The following is a 22,613-nucleotide window of genomic DNA, read 5'->3' as shown; positions in this document are numbered from 1 at the left end:
AGATTTCTCCGAATGAATGAATTCATCGTGTTTGGGTGTAATATGAATGCCGAGATATTTAAAGGTGGCCACCGTGACCTGCAGCGGGCAATCCCTCGGAAGCGACGGCATCGGACCACGCAGTACAAACAGAACCGACTTGGACCAATTAATGGTGTAGCCAGATAACCGACCGAAAATCTCACAAATATTTAAGAGCACTAAGATGGAGCGGCCAGGGGATGTCAGATACAGCAGCACATCGTCCGCATATAGAGAAATGCGGTCTTCCCAGTCTGACGTCTATTGGAGTCCACGAATCAGTGGCTCCCACCTGATCCATGCCACCAGTGGTTCCAGCACTAGTGCGAAGGGCAACGGGGACAGTGGACACCCCTGGCGCGTTCCCCGCCACTACATGTGCCAACGGTTTAGTGTAGAGCAGTTGTATCCACGCACAGAATTTCGGGCCAAATCCTAAGTGTCTAAGGACTGCAAAAAGATATGGCCACTCCACCATGTCAAAAGCCATCCGCGCATCAAGGGAATGGATAACCGCTGGCTCCTGAATAGAGGACATCCGAGCCATTACGCCCTGCAGCCGCCGCAGGTTGAGAGCCGTGCTCCTATTAGGCATAAACCCAGATTGATTCGGGTGAATTAGGGTCGTGAGATGTGGGGTCTGCCGCGTCGTCAACAGTTTGGCTAATATTTTAGCTTCCGCATTAAGTAAAGATATCGGACGGTAAGAGGCGCACTCCTCAAGGGGTTTACCGGGTTTTGGGATCGTCACAATGGTAGCCCTGCGTTGATCTTGTGGGAGCTCCCCTGCCTCGAGGCTCTCAAGATACATAATTAAAAGATAAGGGGCAGTCGTAGCGGCCGTCTTTTTATACAGTTCAATAGGTAAACCATTAGGTCCCACCACTTTCCCTGACTGTAGGGAGCTGATAGCCACTTGCAGTTCTTCGACCGTTAAGTAGGCTTCTAGGGTGACGGCTTCCTCTGAGGATAGTTTAGGCAAATTAATATCCCTAATATACGTTTGAGCCTCTACCGTCTCTATTGTCGTCCGCGACTCGTATAGTCACTATTTCTTCCGGTGCAGCCGCCAATGAGCCATTCGGTTTCCGTAACTGCGCTATCGTTCTTTGTGCTCGCTCCTTTTTATCAAGCCAGGCTAAAAGTTTACTAGCCTTATCACAAATCTCATATATCGTATGCCGCGTGGCTTGGAGCCGAGCCCTAGTTGCCTCCAGCTGATATTCCCTGAACTCACATTGCTTAGCACGCAGGATTCGGGACGTCTCCACTGATGGATCCTGTGCGTGCTGATCTGTAGCATTAGTCAGGTCGGACTCTATGATATCCAGATCAGCTTGTTTTACCCTCTTGTGACCTGTTACAGAGGAAATGGCCTGCCCACGGATCACCGTTTTATATGCTTCCCAAAGAATACTTGAGGACTGGACTGATGAAGCGTTCTCTTGGAAGTAATGTTGTGTTGCAGCAACTATGTCTTTTGAAATCTTAGGGATTTGCAAATACCCTGGATACACGGGATAGACCCTCTTCCGCGCTTTATGATGGTTTGTGTATGTTAGCATTAAGGGCGAGTGACACGAAATACCCCTAGGGCGGATCTCAACGTCCACCACATTCGTGAGGTGGTCTGCGGCTGTAAAAAAAATAATCGATGCGGGAAAGACTATTATGTACCCCCGACTGAAACGTGTATTGCTGCACTTCTGGATGTCTGTATCTCCACACATCGGTAAGCCAGAGGGCATCCAAAAAGCCCCCCATACGCGTAGTACCTGCCGTGTGCTGCCTAGGAGGATACCTATCCCTGGTCCCATCAATGACCGCATTAAAGTTCCCACCAATCAATATCATACCTGCCGGAAGACCTAATAAAAATGCGCTAAGCGCCGGAAGAGCTATTGAGTGAAGGGCCGGGGGGATGTATACTGACACGATATTAAACAGTTTCCCTTCCCATTGACAGGAAATTGCCGCAAATCGACCCTGGTCATCCGTATAAGTATGTTGTACTATTAGTGGGAACTGTTTACGCACTAAAATACCTACACCCCTTGAACCAGAGGAGAACTCGGAGTGTACCACCATACGGAACCCCCATCGATCCATAGCCCTACAGGCCGAACCCACTAAGTGTGTTTCCTGTAGCAGGGCCACCGCCGGCACGCATCTCTTTAGATACTGTAGGACCAGACCTCTCTTTATTTTATCCCCCAGTCCATGTACATTCCATGTATGCAGCGTTAGTGGGTTAATCGGGGACACCGGAGGCAATTGTGAATTAGACTCGATGGGTGTCTGCGTCATCCTTGTCCATCACGCACAATCTGTCTTCTCTCAGGATCATTTACATAGTGCATCCAGAAATCTTTTCTAATCATAGACTGGAAGTGTGCCATGTTTGCCCATATAGAAATCAAAACCAAGAACAAAGAATACCAACTCAACTTTTCCCTCTCTCCCATCCACCCCCTCTCCTCCCCCCCTGTCCAAGCCAAGCTTCCGTTAATGAACGCCTGGTCATCATAGTCTCGAGGTGGGCGTGCGTGAGTGCAGACATTATTTAATGGTTTCCCTTGTAGGAGACACAGCAGACCAATAATTCATTTTAGGGAAGACCGCATCCAGTATACCCATTCTCACATACTCACCACAATTTGGCTAGCCCACAAAAAATAATAAAAACCGGAACAAACCCAAAATGAAGAACGACCCCCCCCCCCTACCACCTCCCTCCCTGCTTCCCTGCCAGACGGATCCCCAACTATCCGCCACCCCAACTTAGCAGAGTGCTTTAATCCCAGTAACAGTACTTGCGTGCCGGGGGGAGAAGTCCGTGGAGCGCTGCCGTCCATCCCCTCCTCAAAGACAGGTTATCAACAAGAACACGCTACAGCCCATTCTTCAATTATGTTACTCTGGTACTTGTGCCCACCACCGTCATGTGAAAGGACCACGTTGTTCATATCTTGGACATGTAGCCACTGTCCTCCTCATACATTGCGAAGCCATAGAGCCTCTCTCCACCTTGGCATGTCCCAAGTATGTAACATCTCCGTACTTCAGTCCTTAACCGCAGTCTGTTTCGCACGGTCATCCTCACGCTCCCGTCCGCGATCTCTGAGTCATCATCTTCTCTGTGCTGTTGTTGACGTCTCTCCGTTCTTCCGGATCCTTCCACTCGCCGCCATCCCTCGAGCCAGTTGTGGGCCTTCTCCGGGCTTTCAAAAAAACAGGTTTTGCCATTCACCACTACTCGCAGCTTCGCCGGAAACAACATGGAGTATGGTAGTTCCCTACGTCTGAGTTCTTTCTTAATCTCAACAAAGCTCCTGCGACGTTTAGTTATTGCCGCTGTGTAATCCGGGAAGAAGGACACCACTGAGTTTTGGATGCGCAACGGTGGAGCCACCCTTGCCGTTTGTAGTATAGCATCCCTATCCCGGAAATTGAAGATACCGGCCACGACTGGTCTAGGGGGAGCCCCGGGTTTGGGCCTGCCCCCCGGAACCCTGTGCACCCTCTCCACAGAGAAGAAGTTCGAAAGTCCTCGGGGTTGAAGTCTGTGTTTTATGAGATCCTCAATGTATAGATCCATGGTTGGACTCCCTTCACTTTCGGGGAAACCTGTAATTCGGACGTTATTGCGCCGCAAGCGCCCCTCTTGGTCGTCCAGCTTCTCTGCCATAAGTCTATTTTCTGCTTCCAAATGACTGACCCTCTGAAGCAACGCAGTGGTGTCCTTTGACCCAGGATAGCTTGATTCCAGTGTCACAGTGAGCCCAGGGCCCACGTCTGGGCATACCTAGCGCACTTAGGGCGAGAAAGCAAAAGACACACAATTGATGGACGGAATGCAGAACAAATCAAAACATTCACCCCCAGTCAAGAGATCTGGGTTAAATCCATCATTCTTTTGCTCACCATGCCACCCCAGTTTGGACCTGGCCATATGCAAATCAGTCTTGACCCTGTACCTCATGAGAACAGTCCAGCCCAAACTGCCAAGCCAGGTCCTCCTGGACCAGAAACAAGCATCCTAGGACCGGTTTCGGGGTTTCACCCCTCTTCAGCCAGGATAGCTTGATTCCAGTGGCACAGTGAGCCCAGAACCCACGTCTGGTCATACCTGGCGCACTTAGGGCGAGAAAGCAAAAGACAGCTTAAAATGCTCAGTTTCACATATTGATCTTTCATAAGCTTTAAATGGAAGGGAAACTTTAAATTCTGTACTAGGCTTGTTTGGAGGGTTTCCATTTTAATAGCTCCATTCAATTATTTAGTACACTTGTTTTAGATTTTGCAGTGCATTTAATTTTTTCTGATTTGGTCGCACATTTCATTTTGCACATTTTATTGCACATTTTAATTTTACTCATTTCACTGCACATTGCTTTTTCCTTATTTATTGTAAATATATTTTTGTGCATTTTGATGTACATTTCATTTTCTACATTGCGTTCCACAGTTTATTTTGCAAGGGATATTGGTTTTTACTGTAAATCATCCTATTCCAATCTTTTTTTTTTTTCAGAAAAAGTCAGCGAGAGGCACTTTCCAATTACCCACCTTCTTGGTCCAGGTTCTTACACCAATTGTAAGTACTTAAGTGAGACATCAGACATTTGTTATGTTGGTATGCTGCAAGGACCTTCTGAATTTAACAGGAATTGAGATAGCTTTAGCGAACACTCATGTGAGTCATTTTTCTCTTAATACACAAGTAAAAGAAATTCCAGCTCAGAGGATCAGTATTGCCCATGTTTATTAGTATAAAACTACAGAATAGGAAACCTGTCATGTGCTCTCAGCATCATTTAAAGGTTTGTTTCTTTTGTCCTTTAGCACTGTGTTCAAGTTTTATTTGAGAATTGTAAAAGCTAACAATACAATCATATAGCTCAATATATCTTAAGTGAAACATTATAATATCAGCAAACCATAAGTAAGAGCAGAGCTTAGTTATTATTTATTGAATCTAAATGTGATGGCATTGAAAAAGAGAAAATATTTTAAAAAGAGAAAATAGCATTTTTAAATATATCCAAAAGTAATTAAGATAGAAACAATAATGGTAGGGGAAATAAAGATATATTGAAAGAGAGGGAAAAAGGAGAACGGTGAAGAATGCGCCCAATGCTTCTATTCTAATAAATCTTTTTATATGTGCATTATAAATATTATTCTTATAATATTAACCTAGGGAGATTTGGGAACATCAGTATATTTTAGTGATTAAACCAAATGTTCCTGATGAAAATAAAACAATCCAAATCCTTGGAATCTGCCATCCCTTTAAAACTGTGCTTTGCATTTCCTTTAAGGTTTCACCAATTTAGTATTTTGTTCCACGCCGAAGAATTCTTTGTCACCTTACATTTTTTGTCCCTACTCAGCCTCAGAGCTCTGGTGACAGATCCACAGCTACCGTTCAGGTCTGCACAGGTTCAACACATCTTCAAGGCGCCGTGAAATGCAGAGCCTACATTCACAGCAACAAGCCCAAAGTGAAGGACGCAGTTCAGGTACCCAAAGTTGTGAACTGCTGCTGTGGTTTCTCAGTGTTATGGTGGATAATTTGTAGTCTGTCATCCTAGAATGGTCAACCTCTCTACTGTTCCTCTTTTTTGTTTAGCTATTAAGACTACATCCACACATTGTTTAGATACAAATACAAAAATACATATAAAAGCATGTATAAAATATACTGGAGAACAATTACATCACAAGTAACAAAACACAGGAAGGAAATTGGAGTCGATTCATAAAGCCTTTTACTGCCATGTGCCTACGATTATGACTGAACATTGCACTGTTTATGCTTCTCAGGCATTCATAAAAGGATACCTGGGAGACATAAAAGGTTTTACTACAGCATAATTATATACCACAACTGTGTACAAGTATGCAGCAGTGAATCCCCTTTCCAAGGGCTGAGGAGTACACACATTAAGGCATGTTTTGCCTTTAGAGTTTGTGAAGGCCCAACACGCATGGCTTTGTTGGCACCCTTCTCTGACCCTTTCACAAACTGGAAATGGTAAGCAAAGGTGTTGTGCTGGTTTCTCCCTCAGGAAAACATTTGCTCCACGGAGGCAAAAAAATGTCCATTTGCGCAGTGGCTACTTTGCACTAGAACAGATTTGTATGGTGTGTTCAACTACACTCTGGGGAAATAGCAAATGTCACATGAAATTCCCAGCCATTGGTCAGGAAAACTGCCACTGGCACGCCTTAGCATGCATACTACTGGGAAAGTATGTGATTTCTCAAAATTCATAAATGTACAGCTTTGCACCAAAGTATGTGTATGGATGCAGATTTACTAGATTTAATTTTAATGTTCCTCCATTCATTTTAGGTGCCAGAAAAATAACAAAGCAACGTTTATAATTTATATCTGCATTTAAGTTATGTGGCAATAACTGCACTATCCATAAGACTAACAAGGAAACAACATAAGACAATTATACTAAGTTATGCTTATACCAAAAACGCACCCCCTACATTTGATAGTATTCACATTCATAAAATAATATTTTTAGGAATCTGCATATTCTGCTTAATACTTGAACCATATAGGGTTAGTAGTACATGTTGTTTTCCTTACATATTATACAAGAATAAGTATGTTGTAAGAATTAATTTTGTAATATTTTTCTTATATTTATTTTTAATTCTTAATTTCTATTGAAGATTACTCTTTTCTTTTAGGCCACTATGTTGCAGGCCATACATTTCATAAGATTGTATCAAATCCCAAATCACAATCTGTGAATGGCTTTAAATTGTTTCTCCAATGTTAGAAGTATTAATTCCTCCATTTCAGTCCAGAATAAGAAGGTCGATTCAGTTCCCCAGTTATATGCCCTGCACTTGGTATCTCCATAAGACACAATTTGTGTATTTTCGTTTGGGAGAAATATTTCATATGAAGGAAACCCAAGATAACATTTACTTCAGTTGAGAAGTGAGTGGAAATTTGTTAATTGTTTCAAAGAATCTGCATTGAAAGTTCCATTCTGTTCTGATGCGCAAGCTGCAAAAGTAAGATGAATGAGGACAAAATAATTTGATTGGGGTCTTAAATATCCAGGATTATATTTCCAGCTATGTAACAAGTGTAAATAGGTCAGAATTTGGAATGACAAGTGGTCGGTTTCCATGACAACAGATGAAATAAACCAAAATACCAGATTGTACAATGTTTCACCTTTCAGATTTCATCACCTTATACTCAAATAACGTTTACAAATTCCACCATATTGTCATTAACATAAACCTGATGTAATGAGAAGATACTAGTTTTAGTCCAGGTTTTATGTTGGTGGTAAAATCTGAATTACTTTATACAGTCTTATATTTAGGTTATCAAGCATTTTGGTCCATGGTGCATGGCTTCATTCTATATTTCAGGCCTCTTGCAACTGTTTCTTTCCAAGTTAACTCTTGTGAAGCAGACAAAAACAACCTAATATTAATTGAGATTTATTCACAAATATTGATTGGGTTTAAATATTTATTCTTTATCCCATGTGATAGATGGTGTAAAGGACAACGCCCCAATGTACCCAAAAATTGTTTATGCTCCTAACACAAAACCTAATGGTTTGAGCGCTCATTTAGCTTTCAATGAAGTCATTTTTGAAGGGGAACTAACCAAGTAATTGACATGAAATTGGCAAAAAGATCTTCAAAAACAAATGCCTGTAAATATTTAGTAAATCTGTTTAAAGATTTTTTTATTAGAATGGAATATGGAAATGCGGTTGCCTGAATGAAGTAGACATTTTTCGCCCATGCAGTACACATATTTAATGGTTGGTAGTATATTTTGCTGGGAACCTTTTGTAGAGGTGATATTTATAACGCTGACATTAAGTGCCCTCAGCTTACAGAAAAGTTCTGGATTTAAAGGTAGTGAATACCAAGAAATGTAGGGGGCACTAGGCCTGTAGCTCCTACTTTCTGATGGGTAAAAAAGTCGGACACATATCAAAGCCCTGCTACAGTCTGTTGTAGTGTATTGTATTGCAGAATTTCCGTAGCACTTTACTATCACTTGCCGCAATCCAAAAACATTTTGTGGACCACAGGCAATGATATTGTTTCTGAGGTGGATGGGTCCTCTTCTCAGCCTCCAAAGCAACCAGCTGTCCCATCCATGCTAGCGCACAGGTGCAAGCGGTGTTTCATCTTCTTCTCTTACTTTTCCCTCCTGCTCTCCTTTTTCTGGCCTGACGGCAACATTGTTTCCAGTTAGAGGAATGCTGTGGGTGACCCGCTTCAGTTTCCATACTGTCCAGTGAACGAGCAGCAGTCACAACCTTACCTCACCAGTGTTTTAGGGGCTGAGAGAGGGTACTCCTAACCCCCATCCTTTAGATTTCATACTACTAGTGAAAATACTAGTATTTATTAAATACATTATTAAAAAGTGCAGCTTCACCTACCACACGAGCTAAGTCTTTTACCATTAATGAATTCAAATGAATTAAACGAATTGGAAGTTAATGCAGCCATTTTGCCTTGCATCCAGTCTCTGAGGTGTACAACTTTCAAGAAATGCCATTTTTTATTCATTTTCAAATCAAACTCTAATTCAAATATTAAATGATAGATTAAACCCATTGCATATATCTTACAAACAAATAATACTAAATGATGCCTCTGCATTTTGCATTTCCATTGGCTAAGACTCTTTCTCTAAAAGCTTTTACTAACGCTATTTTGGTTATTACCCTTTTTGTTATATTTGTCAACGTGAGATTGATTTAACATATTTCTTGGCACCCCATCCTCTTGTTCAAAATATTTTTGTGCTCGTAATATCTTAAATATTTTTCTCCTTAGAAGAACTAACAAGGTAGGATATTCTCATTAAGAGTCAATAAAAGCGCCAAATAATATACCCTTGACTTGTAAAGGAAACGAGAGTAGGAGAGTTTTATACGTTGACATAGCCATATATGCGAAGATATATTGGTATTGGCTACATTTTATCACGTTAAAGTTGCACTCCGTAGATTCTTTTATTTTCATACGTAATGCCCATTTTTTTTAATTTATAACTGGAGATTAGTTCCCATTAGTTCTTGGGGGCCCTGGTGCTAACTTTTCGGAAAGTAAACTCCATGAGCTCAGTGTGCTTAGAAATAGTCTATTTCTTGTACTGAGTCCCTTACAGTGTGTGAGCCATAGTAGAAGCTCGCATTAATGTTCCTGCTTGCAATCAGAAGACTGCTTCACGCCACTCCACGCGTTATGACATTTTCTTATGTCCCTGTTACTGTAAACCGGCCATGACGCCCATTCCGATAGGTTTCCTGTCATGATGCCCAATAAAGGACGAATATATAACAGTCGTAGGGTACTGCTTTTTATTCAGCTTTTTACAATTGAGAAATCACCAAATAACTGTTTCATCCTTTTTATCTCTGTAGGCTCTGAAGAGAGATATCCTCAACACAGTTTCTGATCGTTGTGAAGCCCTGTTTGAAGATCTTTTACTTGATGAAACACTTGACCAAAAAGGTACGAAAAAGTAGGATTTCAAAAGGAAGACTAATTAATTACCTGAGTATTTTTTCTGGACACCCCACTCAGACTTATTTGTTTGACAAAAGACCCTGCATAGAATTTGTGGTTTCCTCTAGAACAAAAAAGACCCTGAGGATAGTGTGAGCTTCTACATCTTTACACGACATTATTCCAATGACAAGCTGCCTCATATAGTGTTTCTGGAGGAGATTCTTTATCACCCTCACGCCTCTGCTGCTGTTTCTTGCATATTTTAATAGATATTGTTTTCCCCAAGATGTCACCTGCTGGCCCCCCTACTCGTTTCGCCCTTATTTTAATGGCTTTTGTGTTTCCTGTGAGGATCCTTGTCAGCTGTCTACCTCCACTTGTGTTTCCTTCCTATATAATAATTATGTTCTTTTTTTATGTAATGGGTATTTTGTTTCTTGTAATACTTTTAATGCATAATGCCAAATTTGTAATCAAAAACGCGTGCAGTGGCCTAAACAGTTGGTTTTATGGGCTGTCTGGCTTATTTGAGCTTTTGTTTTCTAATTATACTGATTAAAATTTCTGGTTAGCTTTCATTTTATAGTTTGTGTTTTTGTGTAGGTCATTGTGTGACACCTCACCAGTGGATTTGTTAAACAAACACATAGAAGCTGTGGAGCGATAACCCTATTTCGAGCTTATCCCTACCTCCAGCATGCTTCACATGTGTACCTTTCAGTCATTTCCATTTTCCTCTGGCTCTCACAGACTGAAATTTATCAAATAGTCACAAATATTGCCAGGTCAGTGGTGGTGTTTTTTTTGTTGTGGTTAATACTTTCTATGCAGTAGAGTTTTCTCACTGCCTTAGGTCTGTCACAAAATGCTTCTTTTCTGCTGCTGCTAGCTTACTCCCAGGGAATCAATATTTATTAGACGTCTGCGCTTTGAGTTTTTTTCCCCTTGCTTCATCCTCATAGATATTAGCTCCTCCTACCTTCCCTGGAGCCAGTTCCTAAACAAATATGTCTATTATTCACTGCTAAAGATGTTTTCATGGGAGAAGGGTGCAGTAAAATGTCAAGCTCCTAGGCCCTATGAATATATCAACTTCCTCTGATATGGTCATCCTGGGTAAGACAGTCTGAGTTCCGAGATCACTAGTGCTTCTTTGGACAGGATCGAGGAGTGGATGCTTCATTAAACAGAGTCCATCTTCTGCCCTTGTGTACTTCCTCACCTCAAATCTGTGGACACTCAAATCCAAGAAAGGCTAGCAATCTTCGCTAGTACCACATCAATGATGTCTCCAGATTCAGACTATTTTTTTTTTTTTAACTTTACTTGGCTTTGGGATTGGGCAAATTATGGCCAAAACCTGGGGTATATCTGACTTGACACAATTGCAAGAAACAGAGTATTCAGAAGTGAAAATCCTTCTAAGAGTTGCTGACATTTAGGGGTACAGACTTCACAGTATTTACAAGCATTGTACCAGTTGTTCCATAGATTGGCTCAGCATTGTCCAAGTTTCTTTATAAAGAACTTATAAATGGCTTGCACCCCTTACACCTTCTCTCCGGAAGCCCAACCCTGTCCCTATCCTCTAATTAATATTTATTTTTTGCAGTTTGTAACATAGCACAAATGAAGCTCAAGCACATTGGAGCAAATTACATGATCAGTAGATTACATTACACAAGGTCACGTGATGGATATTCCGTCCACTGAAATATAAATCCCATAGGATATGATATTATTCATGTTTCAGCGGACAGGATATCAGTCACTGTTGTGACAGAGTAACCCGTCTGCCAAAATCTAAATCGGACCCTAAGTGATTTGCTCAGAATCAAAGGACGTTGAGCGACGCCTGGACTTGAACCTAGTTCCAAACTCAGCATCTGTGCCCTTTCTCATTTAACTGCCTTAATAAATGGCACGATGATTCAAGAAAGAAAAAAGAGCTATTGAAAGAGACTTTTGTAAAGGTGGCCAGAGATAGAAAAGTCATATTGTTTAGCCTCACAATCATAGCCGTGTTTTTTATTGCAGATCCCTTTATACTCAGAAGACCATGGGCTAAAACTCCATTCCACCTCCCTCCTTGACACCGTAGACATTACTCGGATTCATAGACAGGTTAAAGAACTGTTTGGACAATGGGTTAACTTGGCTTTAAAAGCTTTGAGGGTGCATGGCGACTTTCCTCACCGCCTCTTTAATGGACACCAGCACCCACCTAAGTATTTTTTCCTTCCTATGGTCAGTCATTAGGCTCCACTGCCTGACCCCCAGAATCCTCTTAAAAATTGAAAATTTTGTTTCAGGGAGTGGTACATCATTGAGTCTGCTTTAAACTAAATCAGAAGTGTCCAAAACAGGCTCCTAAGGGTCATGTCTATGCCATAATTCAATTATATCCATCTACGATAAATGTACATAAAATTAATATAAATAAAACTCCATTAAGGAGCGCTAGGTGGCGCCTGCCGGCATGGACGCCTTTCCGTGAGGCTCCCGACGCCGGTCCCCGCAAATCCGTTGGACTCCCCCCTGGACTGCCCTGGCCGGCCCGCTCTGGGCGCTGGGGTGTGTGTGAAGCTGCCCTGCTGCCCCACGCCTGCTCCTGGAGCGCTGTGATCACCGGGGGCCTCCCTAGACGACGCGAAGCCCGGCCGGAGGCGGACGGTGGCGGATGCGGAGCCGCGGCCCGGGCAGGCAGCAAAATTTAGTCCGCGGCGCCCACGAGGGGCGCATGCATGACCCGGCCGGAGACGAGGACGCGGCGGCCGCGAGGCTGCCGCGGGTGCTGTGGATACCGGCTGGGCCCTGTCCTGCTTTGCTGCTGCAGTCCGGAGCCCCTGAAGTGCTGTGACAGGCCCCCCCCCGAGTGGATTCTGCTGGCAGATTGGGCGGTGAGTGCGGCGGCGTGGGACCGTTTCACCGGGGCGGCTGCGGGTGCGGGTGCGGAGGGGAGACCCCCCCATCGGGCCGTGCGTCGGCGGCCGGGGGACCCGGACCCCTGCCCCCCCCCCCTCTTTCTCCTGCTTCTCTGCTGCGGTCCGGAGCCCCTGGAGTGCTGCGACGGGCCCCCCCCATGCGGAGTCTGCTGGAGGATTAGGCGGTGAGTGCGGCGGCGTGGGACCGCTTCACCGGGGCGGCTGCGGGGGGCGGGTGCGGAGGGGAGACCCCCCCCATCGGGCCGTGCGTCGGCGGCCGGGGAGCCCAGACCCCTGCCCCCCCCCCCTTTCTCTCTCCCTTTTCCACCTGGTTGCGGCGCGGACCCTGCCCCATCGTTCCGAGACTGGCTGCTGGTTCCGGGTGTGGGGGGGCCCTCCTTGACTCGGGCCGCACATCGGCGGTCGGGGGGGTGTCGGTGCTGTTTCCCCCCCCCCCCCTCTCCCCCCCTCATCGTTTGGGGCTCCAGCCGAAGATATCCGACAGGCGGCACTGTGCCCCCCCCTGGGGGTGGCGGGGAGATCGCACTGGCGAGGCGTCCCCTTGGAGAGGGGGGCTGTGCGCAGCAGTGGTGGCCCTGTTGACTACCGGCTGTGGGGCTCTTGAGGGACGATCCGCTGGCCTGGGACTGTGAACTGCATTGCTGGACCTCGCCTTGCCGGAGGAGGCCTACGGACGCGACTGCGGTGGGGGATTCCACCGGCTGTCCCGCTGCGGAGCTCATCCAGGATTAACCGCTGGGGCTGGTGGTGCCGGGCCCTTTCCGACCGCGGGTTCCCCCCGCTGACCCCCTGCTGGTCCCACGTCAGCCCGAGCACCCGCCGACATCCTGCTGGTGTATCTCCAGTCCGTTGCCCGGCATCGCGGACTGCCGCCCCAGAAATGGGTAAAGACAAAGCCAATAAGCCGGCGCCCGGGGCCACCCAAACCAGGATGGACAAATTCACGACCTCCGACAAGGGGTCCGGCTCCGCGGCCGAGCTGGCCTCAGCCCCCGCCACAGACCTTGCTGCCATCCTGCAGGCCATCAACTCCTCCCGCACCTCCCTCGAGGGCATGGTGGGAGAGGTCAAGGTGGACATTGCTCTTCTCCGGCAGGATCTGCGGAATGCCGCCGCCCGCATTTCAGAAGCTGAGTCCCGGATATCCACTGCTGAGGATGACATCCGCCACCTACAAGACCAGGTTCGGGAGCTGACCACCCACTCTAAGGAACTACACCGCCGGGTCGAGGATGCAGAAAACCGTGCTCGGCGCAGCAACCTACGCCTAGTGGGATTTCCGGAGGGGGTCGATTAGGGCCGAGCGGACGATTTCATGGAGCGCTGGTTCCGGTCCTGGATGCCGACGGATAGCCTATCTACTTCCTTCGTGGTGGAGAGAGCCCATCGCTCCCTGGCCCCCAGGCCCCCAGGCGCGCCCCCCCGGCCGTTCATCCTTAAGCTCTTGAACTTCCGCGACCGGGACGCCATTCTCCGCGAGGCCCGCTGCAAGGACACCCTCCACTATCAGAACCACAAAATCATGATATTCCCGGACTACACCCGCAAAGTCCAAGAGCTGCGCCGCTCCTACACCGAAGTGAAACAAAAGTTGCGCTCCCTGGGACTCCAATACCAGCTCCAGTTCCCGGCCCGCCTCCGGGTCGTCTTCCAGCACAAGACCCTGTTCTTCGATACCCCGCGGGCAGCCTGGACCTGGTTGACAGAGGAGCACCCCCTGCAGCGCTGTGGGCACGGATCGCCTACGGGTACGCGGGGGGGACGAGGGAGGCCCCGGACATCGAAGACCCGTCGGAGGCACCGCACATTACCCCGGGAGCGCACAACGAGGGAGGCGATCACCACGCGCTCTGGGGGACGGCCACGCCGGGGATCAAGAACCTCTTCTGCTTCCTCGGCCGCACGCGTCAGTCCCGTGGCAGATGGGCGGCGGGCCGGTTCACCCCGGCTCACGGGCCCTGAAACCCAACCGGCCACGTTGGTGGACACTTCGGACCTCTCTCGCAGCCCTAACATTTGACTTTCTTTGCCTTTTTTTTTTGGGGGGTGGGGGGTGGAACGCTCCGCTGTCAGTGTTGCTCTTGGCCAGGGCAGGTAAATCAGGCTTGACTTTCGATGTATCAGGGGTCCACTAGCGCTCAAGCCCAAGCGTTTTAGCTTGGTGGTCCTTCCATTTGGTTCGGGCGACAGATGCTTCCGTTTTCGAAGTATAGGGTGGGGGGTGGGGGGTTGGGGTTGGTTTGGGGTTGTTTCTTCCTCGTTGGGGAGATTTTGTTGGTGGGGGATGACTCCCTCCTATCTGTTGTGCTAAGGTATCATGTACTGTTTGATCTGCTCTCTCGCCCGATGCTCCGCTGTCCTTCCTCTCTAGGGGCCTGCTCAGATGTGCCTCCACTGGCCCCCTCTTCTGTCCTAGACTATGGATGACCCACCTGTCCCTAGGGCCGCCATGCGCATACTATCCTGGAACGTCAATGGTCTTCTGGACCGCTTTAAACGCATGGCGGTCCTCAAATATGCACAACGTGCAGAGATTGATGTGCTCCTCCTCCAGGAGACTCACCTGTTGGGTAACAACTGCCCCTTCCTTGGCCGTTACGGTTATGACAGGGTATGGCATTCAGGTTTTGCACGGGGATCCCGAGGGTTGGCCATTTTGCTTCGCAAGTCCTTCCCCTTTGTCCTGACCCGGGTGCTTTTGGACCCCCAGGGTATGCTAGTAGTGGTATGTGGCACTTTGGAGGGGCGACCCCTTACCCTGATGTCCCTCTATGCGGCGCCGTCCCTCCTGCCGTCGGCCCTCTCCCACGCGGCGGATATCCTCCCGACACTCCCGGCGGGTTCCCTCATTCTCGGCGGGGACTTCAACGCTGTTTCCTCGCCCCACCTGGACTCGACGGGTCCGGTCTCCCTGACCCGCGTCGCCCGTGCAAAACAGCTCTCTTCCTGGGCTGAATCACAGGGCCTTTGTGATGTCTGGAGGATCTGGCACCCGCAGGCGCGCCAATACACCCACACGTCGGCGACCCATCACTCCCATGCCCGGATCGACCTCATCTTCGTACCGTCCACCGATTGCGCAGGGGTGCGGCATGTACGCATTCTCCCGAGGGGCCTCTCGGACCACTCGCCAGTGCTCCTCGCTCTCGCCCCCCCCCCCCCTCTCTGCCCGTCCGATGTGGCGTTTGAACGCATGGTTCCTCCACGACAAGGCTTTTCGGAAGGCGGTCGGGGGCGAGATAGTCGATTATTACTCTCACAATGAGGGCTCTGTCATCTCCCCTGCCGTCCTATGGGAGGCCGGCAAGGCGTCCGTTCGGGGCGCCGCCAAAGGGCATCTGCAACGCCAACGGCGGGCTCAATCCCAGAAGCTCGCGGAATGCGAGGCCCAAGCCTTGGAACTGGAGCACAGTCTGGGCGACTTGGACGATGCCGCACGGTCTCGTCGTTTGGCCTTCCTGCGGGACGAGATTCGCCTACACTCCCTGGAGGCGGCGAAGATTCTATGGCGCTCCTCGGTGGCCCGGGTGTACGGCTGGGGACACAAAAACGGCACTCTTCTCCACCGTCTGGCGACCTATCCCCGGGCGGGCAGGATCATTCCAGCCGTCGCGGACCCTGCGGGTGGCGTCCACACGGCCTCGGTGGCGATTGCCCAGGCGTTCGCTGACTATTATTCCCAGCTGTACCGTCTCCGGCCGTCCACGCTCTCCCTAGAGGAGTTGCTGGGGACGAACGGGCGACGCTTGCGCGGCTGCAGCCTGAGGTTTCTGAGACCCTTGATTCGCCGATAGAGCTGCAGGAGATTGAAGAGGCGATCGGCCGCCTGGCACCTGGGAAGACCCCGGGACCCGACGGGTTCCCCCAGGAGTATTACGCTCACTATCGTGAGACTCTGGCCCCGAGGCTTCGGGACCTCTTTGCGGCCGTGGTGGAGACGGGCTCGTTCCGGCCTGAAACGGACACAGCAACCATAGTTGCCCTCCCCAAGACACAACCTCCCTCGCGGTCCTGCTCCGACTACCGGCCGATATCCCTTATCAACACCGAACTCAAAATCTATGCTACGGTCTTGGCGCAGCGGTTGCGCCCATCGCTCGCCTCCCTGGTCCACCCGGATCAATGTGGCTTTATGCCGGAACGGGGGACCAGACACTGCCTGCGGCACCTACACCTCGCGATGGCGCACCGCGGCCGCCTTTCCCCCTATCTGGCCCTCCTCTTGGTCGACTTTGAAAAGGCCTTCGACTCCGTGGGATGGGCGTATTTAGGAGACGTCCTGGAGCGTATGGGCTTCGGTCCCCGGTTCCGTGCCATGGTAGCGGTCCTGTATGCGCACCCGCGGGCCCGTGTGTTGGTCAATGGGGCTCTATCTCGCCCGTTTCCAATAGGTCGGGGGACGCGCCAGGGATGTCCGCTCTCGCCCCTCCTTTTCGCTCTGGCCATGGAACCCCTGGCGGTGCTGATTCGCGCGGATCCCGCTCTTCGCGGGTGGGAATGGCCAGAGGTGGCCCCCGATAAGATCGCCCTCTACGCGGACGATGTCCTCCTTTATCTTTCGGACCCGGCGACCTCGGAGCCCCAGGTCCGCCGGATCCTCCATCGGTTTGGCCAAGCGTCGGGTCTTCATCTGAACCCCAAAAAATCTGTTTTGGTCCCGCTCCACCCGTCGCGGGAATGTTTCGACTGGCAATCGGATATTCCCCTCCGGAGACTCTCCTTTAAGTACCTGGGCATCTGGGTCACCCTCCTTCCGGAACTCTGCTGGGCTCTCAACGTGGCTCCAGTAGTCAACAAAACCAGATCAGATATGCTCCGGTGGCAGTCCCTCCCATTGAATCCGCTAGGGAGAGTCGCTTTATATAAGATGATGATCCTCCCCAAGTTTCTCTACATGCTACAGAACACTCCATGCCCTTTTCCGCGCCCGTGGTTTCGAGACCTGGATAAGATGGTGACCAAATTCCTCCGGGGCGGCGGTAGGCCTCGGCTGGCCTTGGATCGCTGCAGGGTCCCCTCCTACGATGGCGGCCTGAGCATGACCAACCTCTACCTTTATTATCTGGCCACCCAGCTGCTGGTGATCCATGACTGGTTCTCGGGAGGCTGGGGCGACCCGGCTTATCGACTCGAGGTGCACTGTCTCGGGTTCTCCTCCATCCAAAACATGCTCTATGGCACAACGATCCCCCTGTCACTCCCCGACGTCGTGCGGGCTCCCTTTCTCGCGTGGCGCGCGGCCTTGCGGCACACCAGATGGTCGGGGACGTCCACGCAACTTACCCCGCTTTGGCACGGGACATGGCTGCGGGAGGTGGTGGGACTAGCGGGCTTTCGGCAGTGGGATCTTCTTGGTATCTCCTGTCTGGGCGATTTATGGCGTGGGAGCCGCATGTGTTCCTTCCAGGAGCTTCAGACCCGCTTCTGGCTGCAGCCCTCTCAATTCTACCGCTACCTTCAATTGCGCCACGCGGTCCGGGCTCACGTCCCTCTAGACTCCAGACTGCCTTCCCATAGCCCACCTGAGGCTCAGGTGATGTTTGGGTATCTGGGGACGGGGGGTATATCCCGCATTTATAAATCCCTGATTAACAATACCCCGGTGGACTGGAGCGGGCTCAAACAGCGATGGGAGGCCTGGGTGGGACCCCTGGATGAAGCGGACTGGAGGGACGCCCTTATGGGCCCTCGGTCGCTTACCACCTCCGCTAGGCTGCGGCTCATCCAAATCTATTACCTCCACACTGCCTATTTGACTCCGGACCGCCTGTATCGTGCGGGCCTCCGTGTGGACGCCTCCTGCACTAGGTGTGGGGTGGCTCCGGCGGATTTTTTCCATATGGTGTGGTCTTGTTCCCGTCTGGAGGACTACTGGGCAGCGATTGAAGCCGAGCTAGCGGAGGTCCTGGGCTGGGAGGTTCCCCACGAGCCTAGAATGGCCCTGCTGGGCATCATGGACGGGATGGACGGGTCCCGTAACGAGAAGTACTTCCTCGCCACTGCCCTTATGGTGGCCAAGAGAGATATAGCGGCAGTGTGGTCACAGCCGGACCCGCCCAGAGTGGCTACCTGGAGTAGAGGGGTGGATTGGTGTGCGGCCCAGGAGCGGTCGCTATACGCTGCACGGGGTTGCCCCAAAAAATTCCGCAAGATATGGGGGAAATGGCTGGGGGGCCTATGTTGAGGGGTGGGGGCGCTGAGGGTGGGGACGGAGGATGGGGGAGGAAGGGAGGGTCTTTGCAATTGTTTATTGATGCTTCTCCAATTGAAGTTACTGATGCCTTGCTCAATGCACTGATGTATATCATTCTTGATATTGTTCTTTATGCCGCAAAACACAATAAAAATTTGTTTATCAAAAAAAAAAAAAAAACTCCATTAAAAAATTGGTGGTTGTAATGAATACCTGGAATGGGCTCTTACCTCCTAGGCCCACACTCCTCACCCCTGCAATAGGGAGGTCTAATTAGAAAAAATGTAAGATGAGCCCATGATCCCTGAACACAAAGTGCAATGCTCAGCTCATATAGCTGAGGAATAGCTCTTGCGTTTTCTTTGTGCGTTATGTATTGCCTTGCTTGCAACCATGTTCCTCAGCTATTGGAATTGGATGTTGTTTTTCCTGTGCCTATTGTTCTTCACTTTCCCACCTCTGTCCGTTTCTCAGTTGGTTATGTAGGTATTATGTTACATCTAAGGATCCTTTATTGCCTGTCTATCTCCACTCGTATTTCACAATCATCATAAGTCTGTCTGTGGCTAGAAATTGAGATCCAGGCCTAGCTACGCCATTTACACCAGACAGGATCGTAAGTAAAGGTGTGTGAAATTCGCCTAATTTGATGTATTGTAATTACGTCAAATGTTGGTATACTTGCTCAGAATTACATGTAACTAATCAAAATTCTAATCTCTCATTTAGCACTATATTTTAGCATCCTAGTGTCAATATTTGATTCCAAGAACGCCTTTTGCACTAAAAAAAATAGAGTGAAAAACACAATTTCCGTGAACAATTGCTGTTTACGTTCTGGTTGCTCGCATTGTTCCCACGCTATATTATATGACGACCAGCATAATTACGCGTAACAAGCATAACGAAAACGCCCCAAATTATGCAGATTACGCCGGCATAGTAACATTTTTGCCCGAGCATATTTATACTGCCGGGATGCTGCACATTGGTGTGGATGAAACGTTCTAGTGTTTGCCCTGCTGTACCACACACTAAACACCCACCCACCAGAGGCGTCACCAGTCAGGTGACCCTGATAATAAAAGGGGCCGAGCGCACGTGCTCTGGGCCAGTTATATGTGTCTGTGTAATCCTTTACACTAGCATGTGGGCCTAGCGCCCGCCACCACTACAGATGCCTATGCGACATCTAGGGTGACCAACCGTCCATAAATTTCACGGACCGTCTGTAAATTGGATCTCACGTCCGTTGTCCGTGATTATCCCTTTTATGGACGCCTTTTGTCCGTAATTTTGGGCATTGCAGGGAACAGCACTGTTCCCCTGCATGAAGCCTCAGCCGCCTGATGGGGCCGCCTCGCACTCCTCCTCGGAGCACAAGAGCAGCCCCACCTGCCCATTGTCATTCTGTATGCTGGCTGATTGCCACATACAGAATGACAATGGGGCAGTCTGAGCGGTTATAGCATGTGGTGGCCTTCTCCAGCCTCAGTACTTTACAAACATACATGCTTAGTAAGCACCACTTAATCAGAGCAGGTGTCTATCACAGGACTAAACTGTGATGTTTACAGGGTACCTAACACCTGATTCCTCAAGAAAAGTATTTGCTACTAAGTGGTCTGTGATACAATTTCTTATTTATCAATGGATACCAAGCCAGATTAATAGGAATATAGTCTGACACACCGTGGACACCGACCTATTGCCACCTTGTGTCTTTCATCATAATTACCCAATGGGAGGCAGAGGCTCAGAATGGGGCACCCTTAGCGTGAGCAGTAACACACACACAAAGATAACAGGCCTGAGGAAAAGAGGGGTGACGGGAGAGCTACGGGGGATGTCCTGATAGCAAAACGGCCCAGCCAGTCCCTTCAATCTGCAAAGCCCCTAGAACTTCAGGTTTATTCATCGAAAGGATGCAAAAGATTAGAAGCATCTCCCGACGGCCCAAAACTCTAAGTTGATGCTAGGATAGGGGAAGCTCTGAAACCTGCCCCCCTCCCCCTCCCCCCCCCCCCTCCCTCCCGGTTGGCAGGATAAAGTGGAAACAGAGGAAAGGAGGGAACTAAACTGCAGAAGAAAGGGAAACCCCAAAAAAGTATCAGGATGCTAAACCGTCTTGAAGTGAGATGGAAACGGAGGAAGTTCAACAACTTCTGTTTCCAAGCACAATCCTCAATGATTGCTGTCCTTTTAACTGGCACTGCCAGTTCCCGACTTTACTGACCTGAGCTTCACAGCCCCAACCGTAAAGGGCCATCCCCTGTTTGTGCCAGACGCTACTGTGATTTGCTAAGGCCATTGGTAAAAGCTGTCCTAACTTTCTACAGATATTTTCCTGAAGAACCGATCGCTAGAGAAACCCGAGTCTGAGGCTGATTCCTGAGACATTGCTGCAGGACACAAGTTGGGGGTACACGTGGGTAGAGGGTGCCCACCCACTATTTTCACAGGGTGGACGCCATCTCCCCTAGCAAGATGTTGGGCCCAAGTAAAATATGCCAAAGTTAAGTTGCCATCCTTTTGTTCCAGTTTGATACTGGCTTGGAGTTATCTGGAGCCTAACAACTAGAATCCAATGCAAAGGAAATAAAGGCACACAGCTTATCACTTCAGCACTTCACAAGTACTTCGGAGGAACTACTATTTGAAGGTAAGCTTTTCACATTGTTCAATCCCTGTATATAAGAGATATGCCTACACCTTCTGAAGGTCAGATGTGTCAGTCTGTACAAGTATTAACACAAATAACAATTTAAATACCACTATTTATTTTTCTTTTATAGCACTACTTATCCCAGTGTAGGGTGTCGGCGCACTTTAAACCACAGGCACAAGTTCTACACTGACAGTAAATCTTACAAGTGTGTAAATCAATCTAGAGGTCATGATGTCACTTCTTGTGATGCCTCACACGATGACATGCAGTTCCTGTCATGCCACATACAATATCACTCACTGTGAAATTACACACCATGATGTGCAAACATAATTATTGTCGGCTGGTAATCTTTGCCACAACTGATGTTGTGACTGCCTCTATTTCCTTTGCTGAACATGTTTCCATGCTGCTGTGGAGAGCAGAGCAGCTGAACCCTCCTGTCACTCTTGACATGGCAGAGTATAAGGTCCACTCTGTGAAGCGCCGCGGTGACACCGACAGCACGTGGGCATGCGCAGAGCAACACAGCGAAGAAGGGAAAAAATATTACTGGGCGGGAAATGTAAACAAACGTAAGCGATGACGTCTCTACCACCTCAGAAATGTGCGGCCATAGATGGAGTACCCCTGATAAGTGAATAGGTGTCACTCAGATCATACACTGGAATTAATCGATTGTTATCGAATGATGGTGGATTAGAAACACCAGACATTGGTGATGAGGAATATGTTAGTGAGCAGGCTGCTGGAATGGAGTGTTCGCTCGGGCAGGGGGCTCCCTGCAGCGACTTGAGGCTTCTCTTTAACCTGGGCTCTTGATTCCACTGCACACATGCCGTGACTTACAACCGGACAGCCGGGCCTGACTTCACCCTCCAGTGAGATGTAAAAGTGTCTGAAGAAACTTAGGGCCAGATTTATCATTGTATTCCGTTGCCCTTGTGTCATGCATAGCGTTGCAAGTAGGATGACCAACCGTCCATAAATTTCACAGACCATCCGTAATTTGGATCTCACGCCCGTTGTCCATGATGATCCCTTTTACGGACGCCTTTTGTCCATAATTTTGGGCATTGCAGGGAACAGCACTGTTCCCTGCATGTAGCCTCAGGTCCCTTTTGGGACCGCCTCCCACTCATCCTCGGAGCACAAGAGCAGCCTCACCCGCCCATTATCATTATGTACGCGGCTGATTGCCACATACAGAATGACAATGGGCCAGTCTGAGCTGTTACAGCATGTGGTGGCCTTC

General features: G+C 48.8%; 1 protein-coding gene across 7 annotated transcripts in view; it reads left to right on the top strand.

Annotated features, from left to right (window-relative positions):
* The window catches only part of ODR4 (odr-4 GPCR localization factor homolog), a 185,735-nt gene that overhangs the window by 86,055 nt on the left and 77,067 nt on the right, over positions 1–22,613 (top strand). For all 7 annotated transcript variants that reach the window (XM_085601665.1, XM_085601668.1, XM_085601669.1 and 4 more), the window contains 3 exons: positions 4,556–4,618; positions 5,418–5,546; positions 9,465–9,555. In XM_085601665.1, coding sequence (XP_085457791.1) covers positions 4,556–4,618; positions 5,418–5,546; positions 9,465–9,555 — 283 coding nt within the window. The remainder of the gene's footprint in view (positions 1–4,555; positions 4,619–5,417; positions 5,547–9,464; positions 9,556–22,613) is intronic.

The sequence above is a fragment of the Triturus cristatus genome, chromosome 4_2 (genome assembly GCF_964204655.1).
Source record: "Triturus cristatus chromosome 4_2, aTriCri1.1, whole genome shotgun sequence".
NCBI classification, from domain to species: Eukaryota; Metazoa; Chordata; class Amphibia; order Caudata; family Salamandridae; genus Triturus; species Triturus cristatus.
Note: the sequence above shows the minus strand (reverse complement) of the source record. Positions and strands in the feature narration are given on the sequence as shown.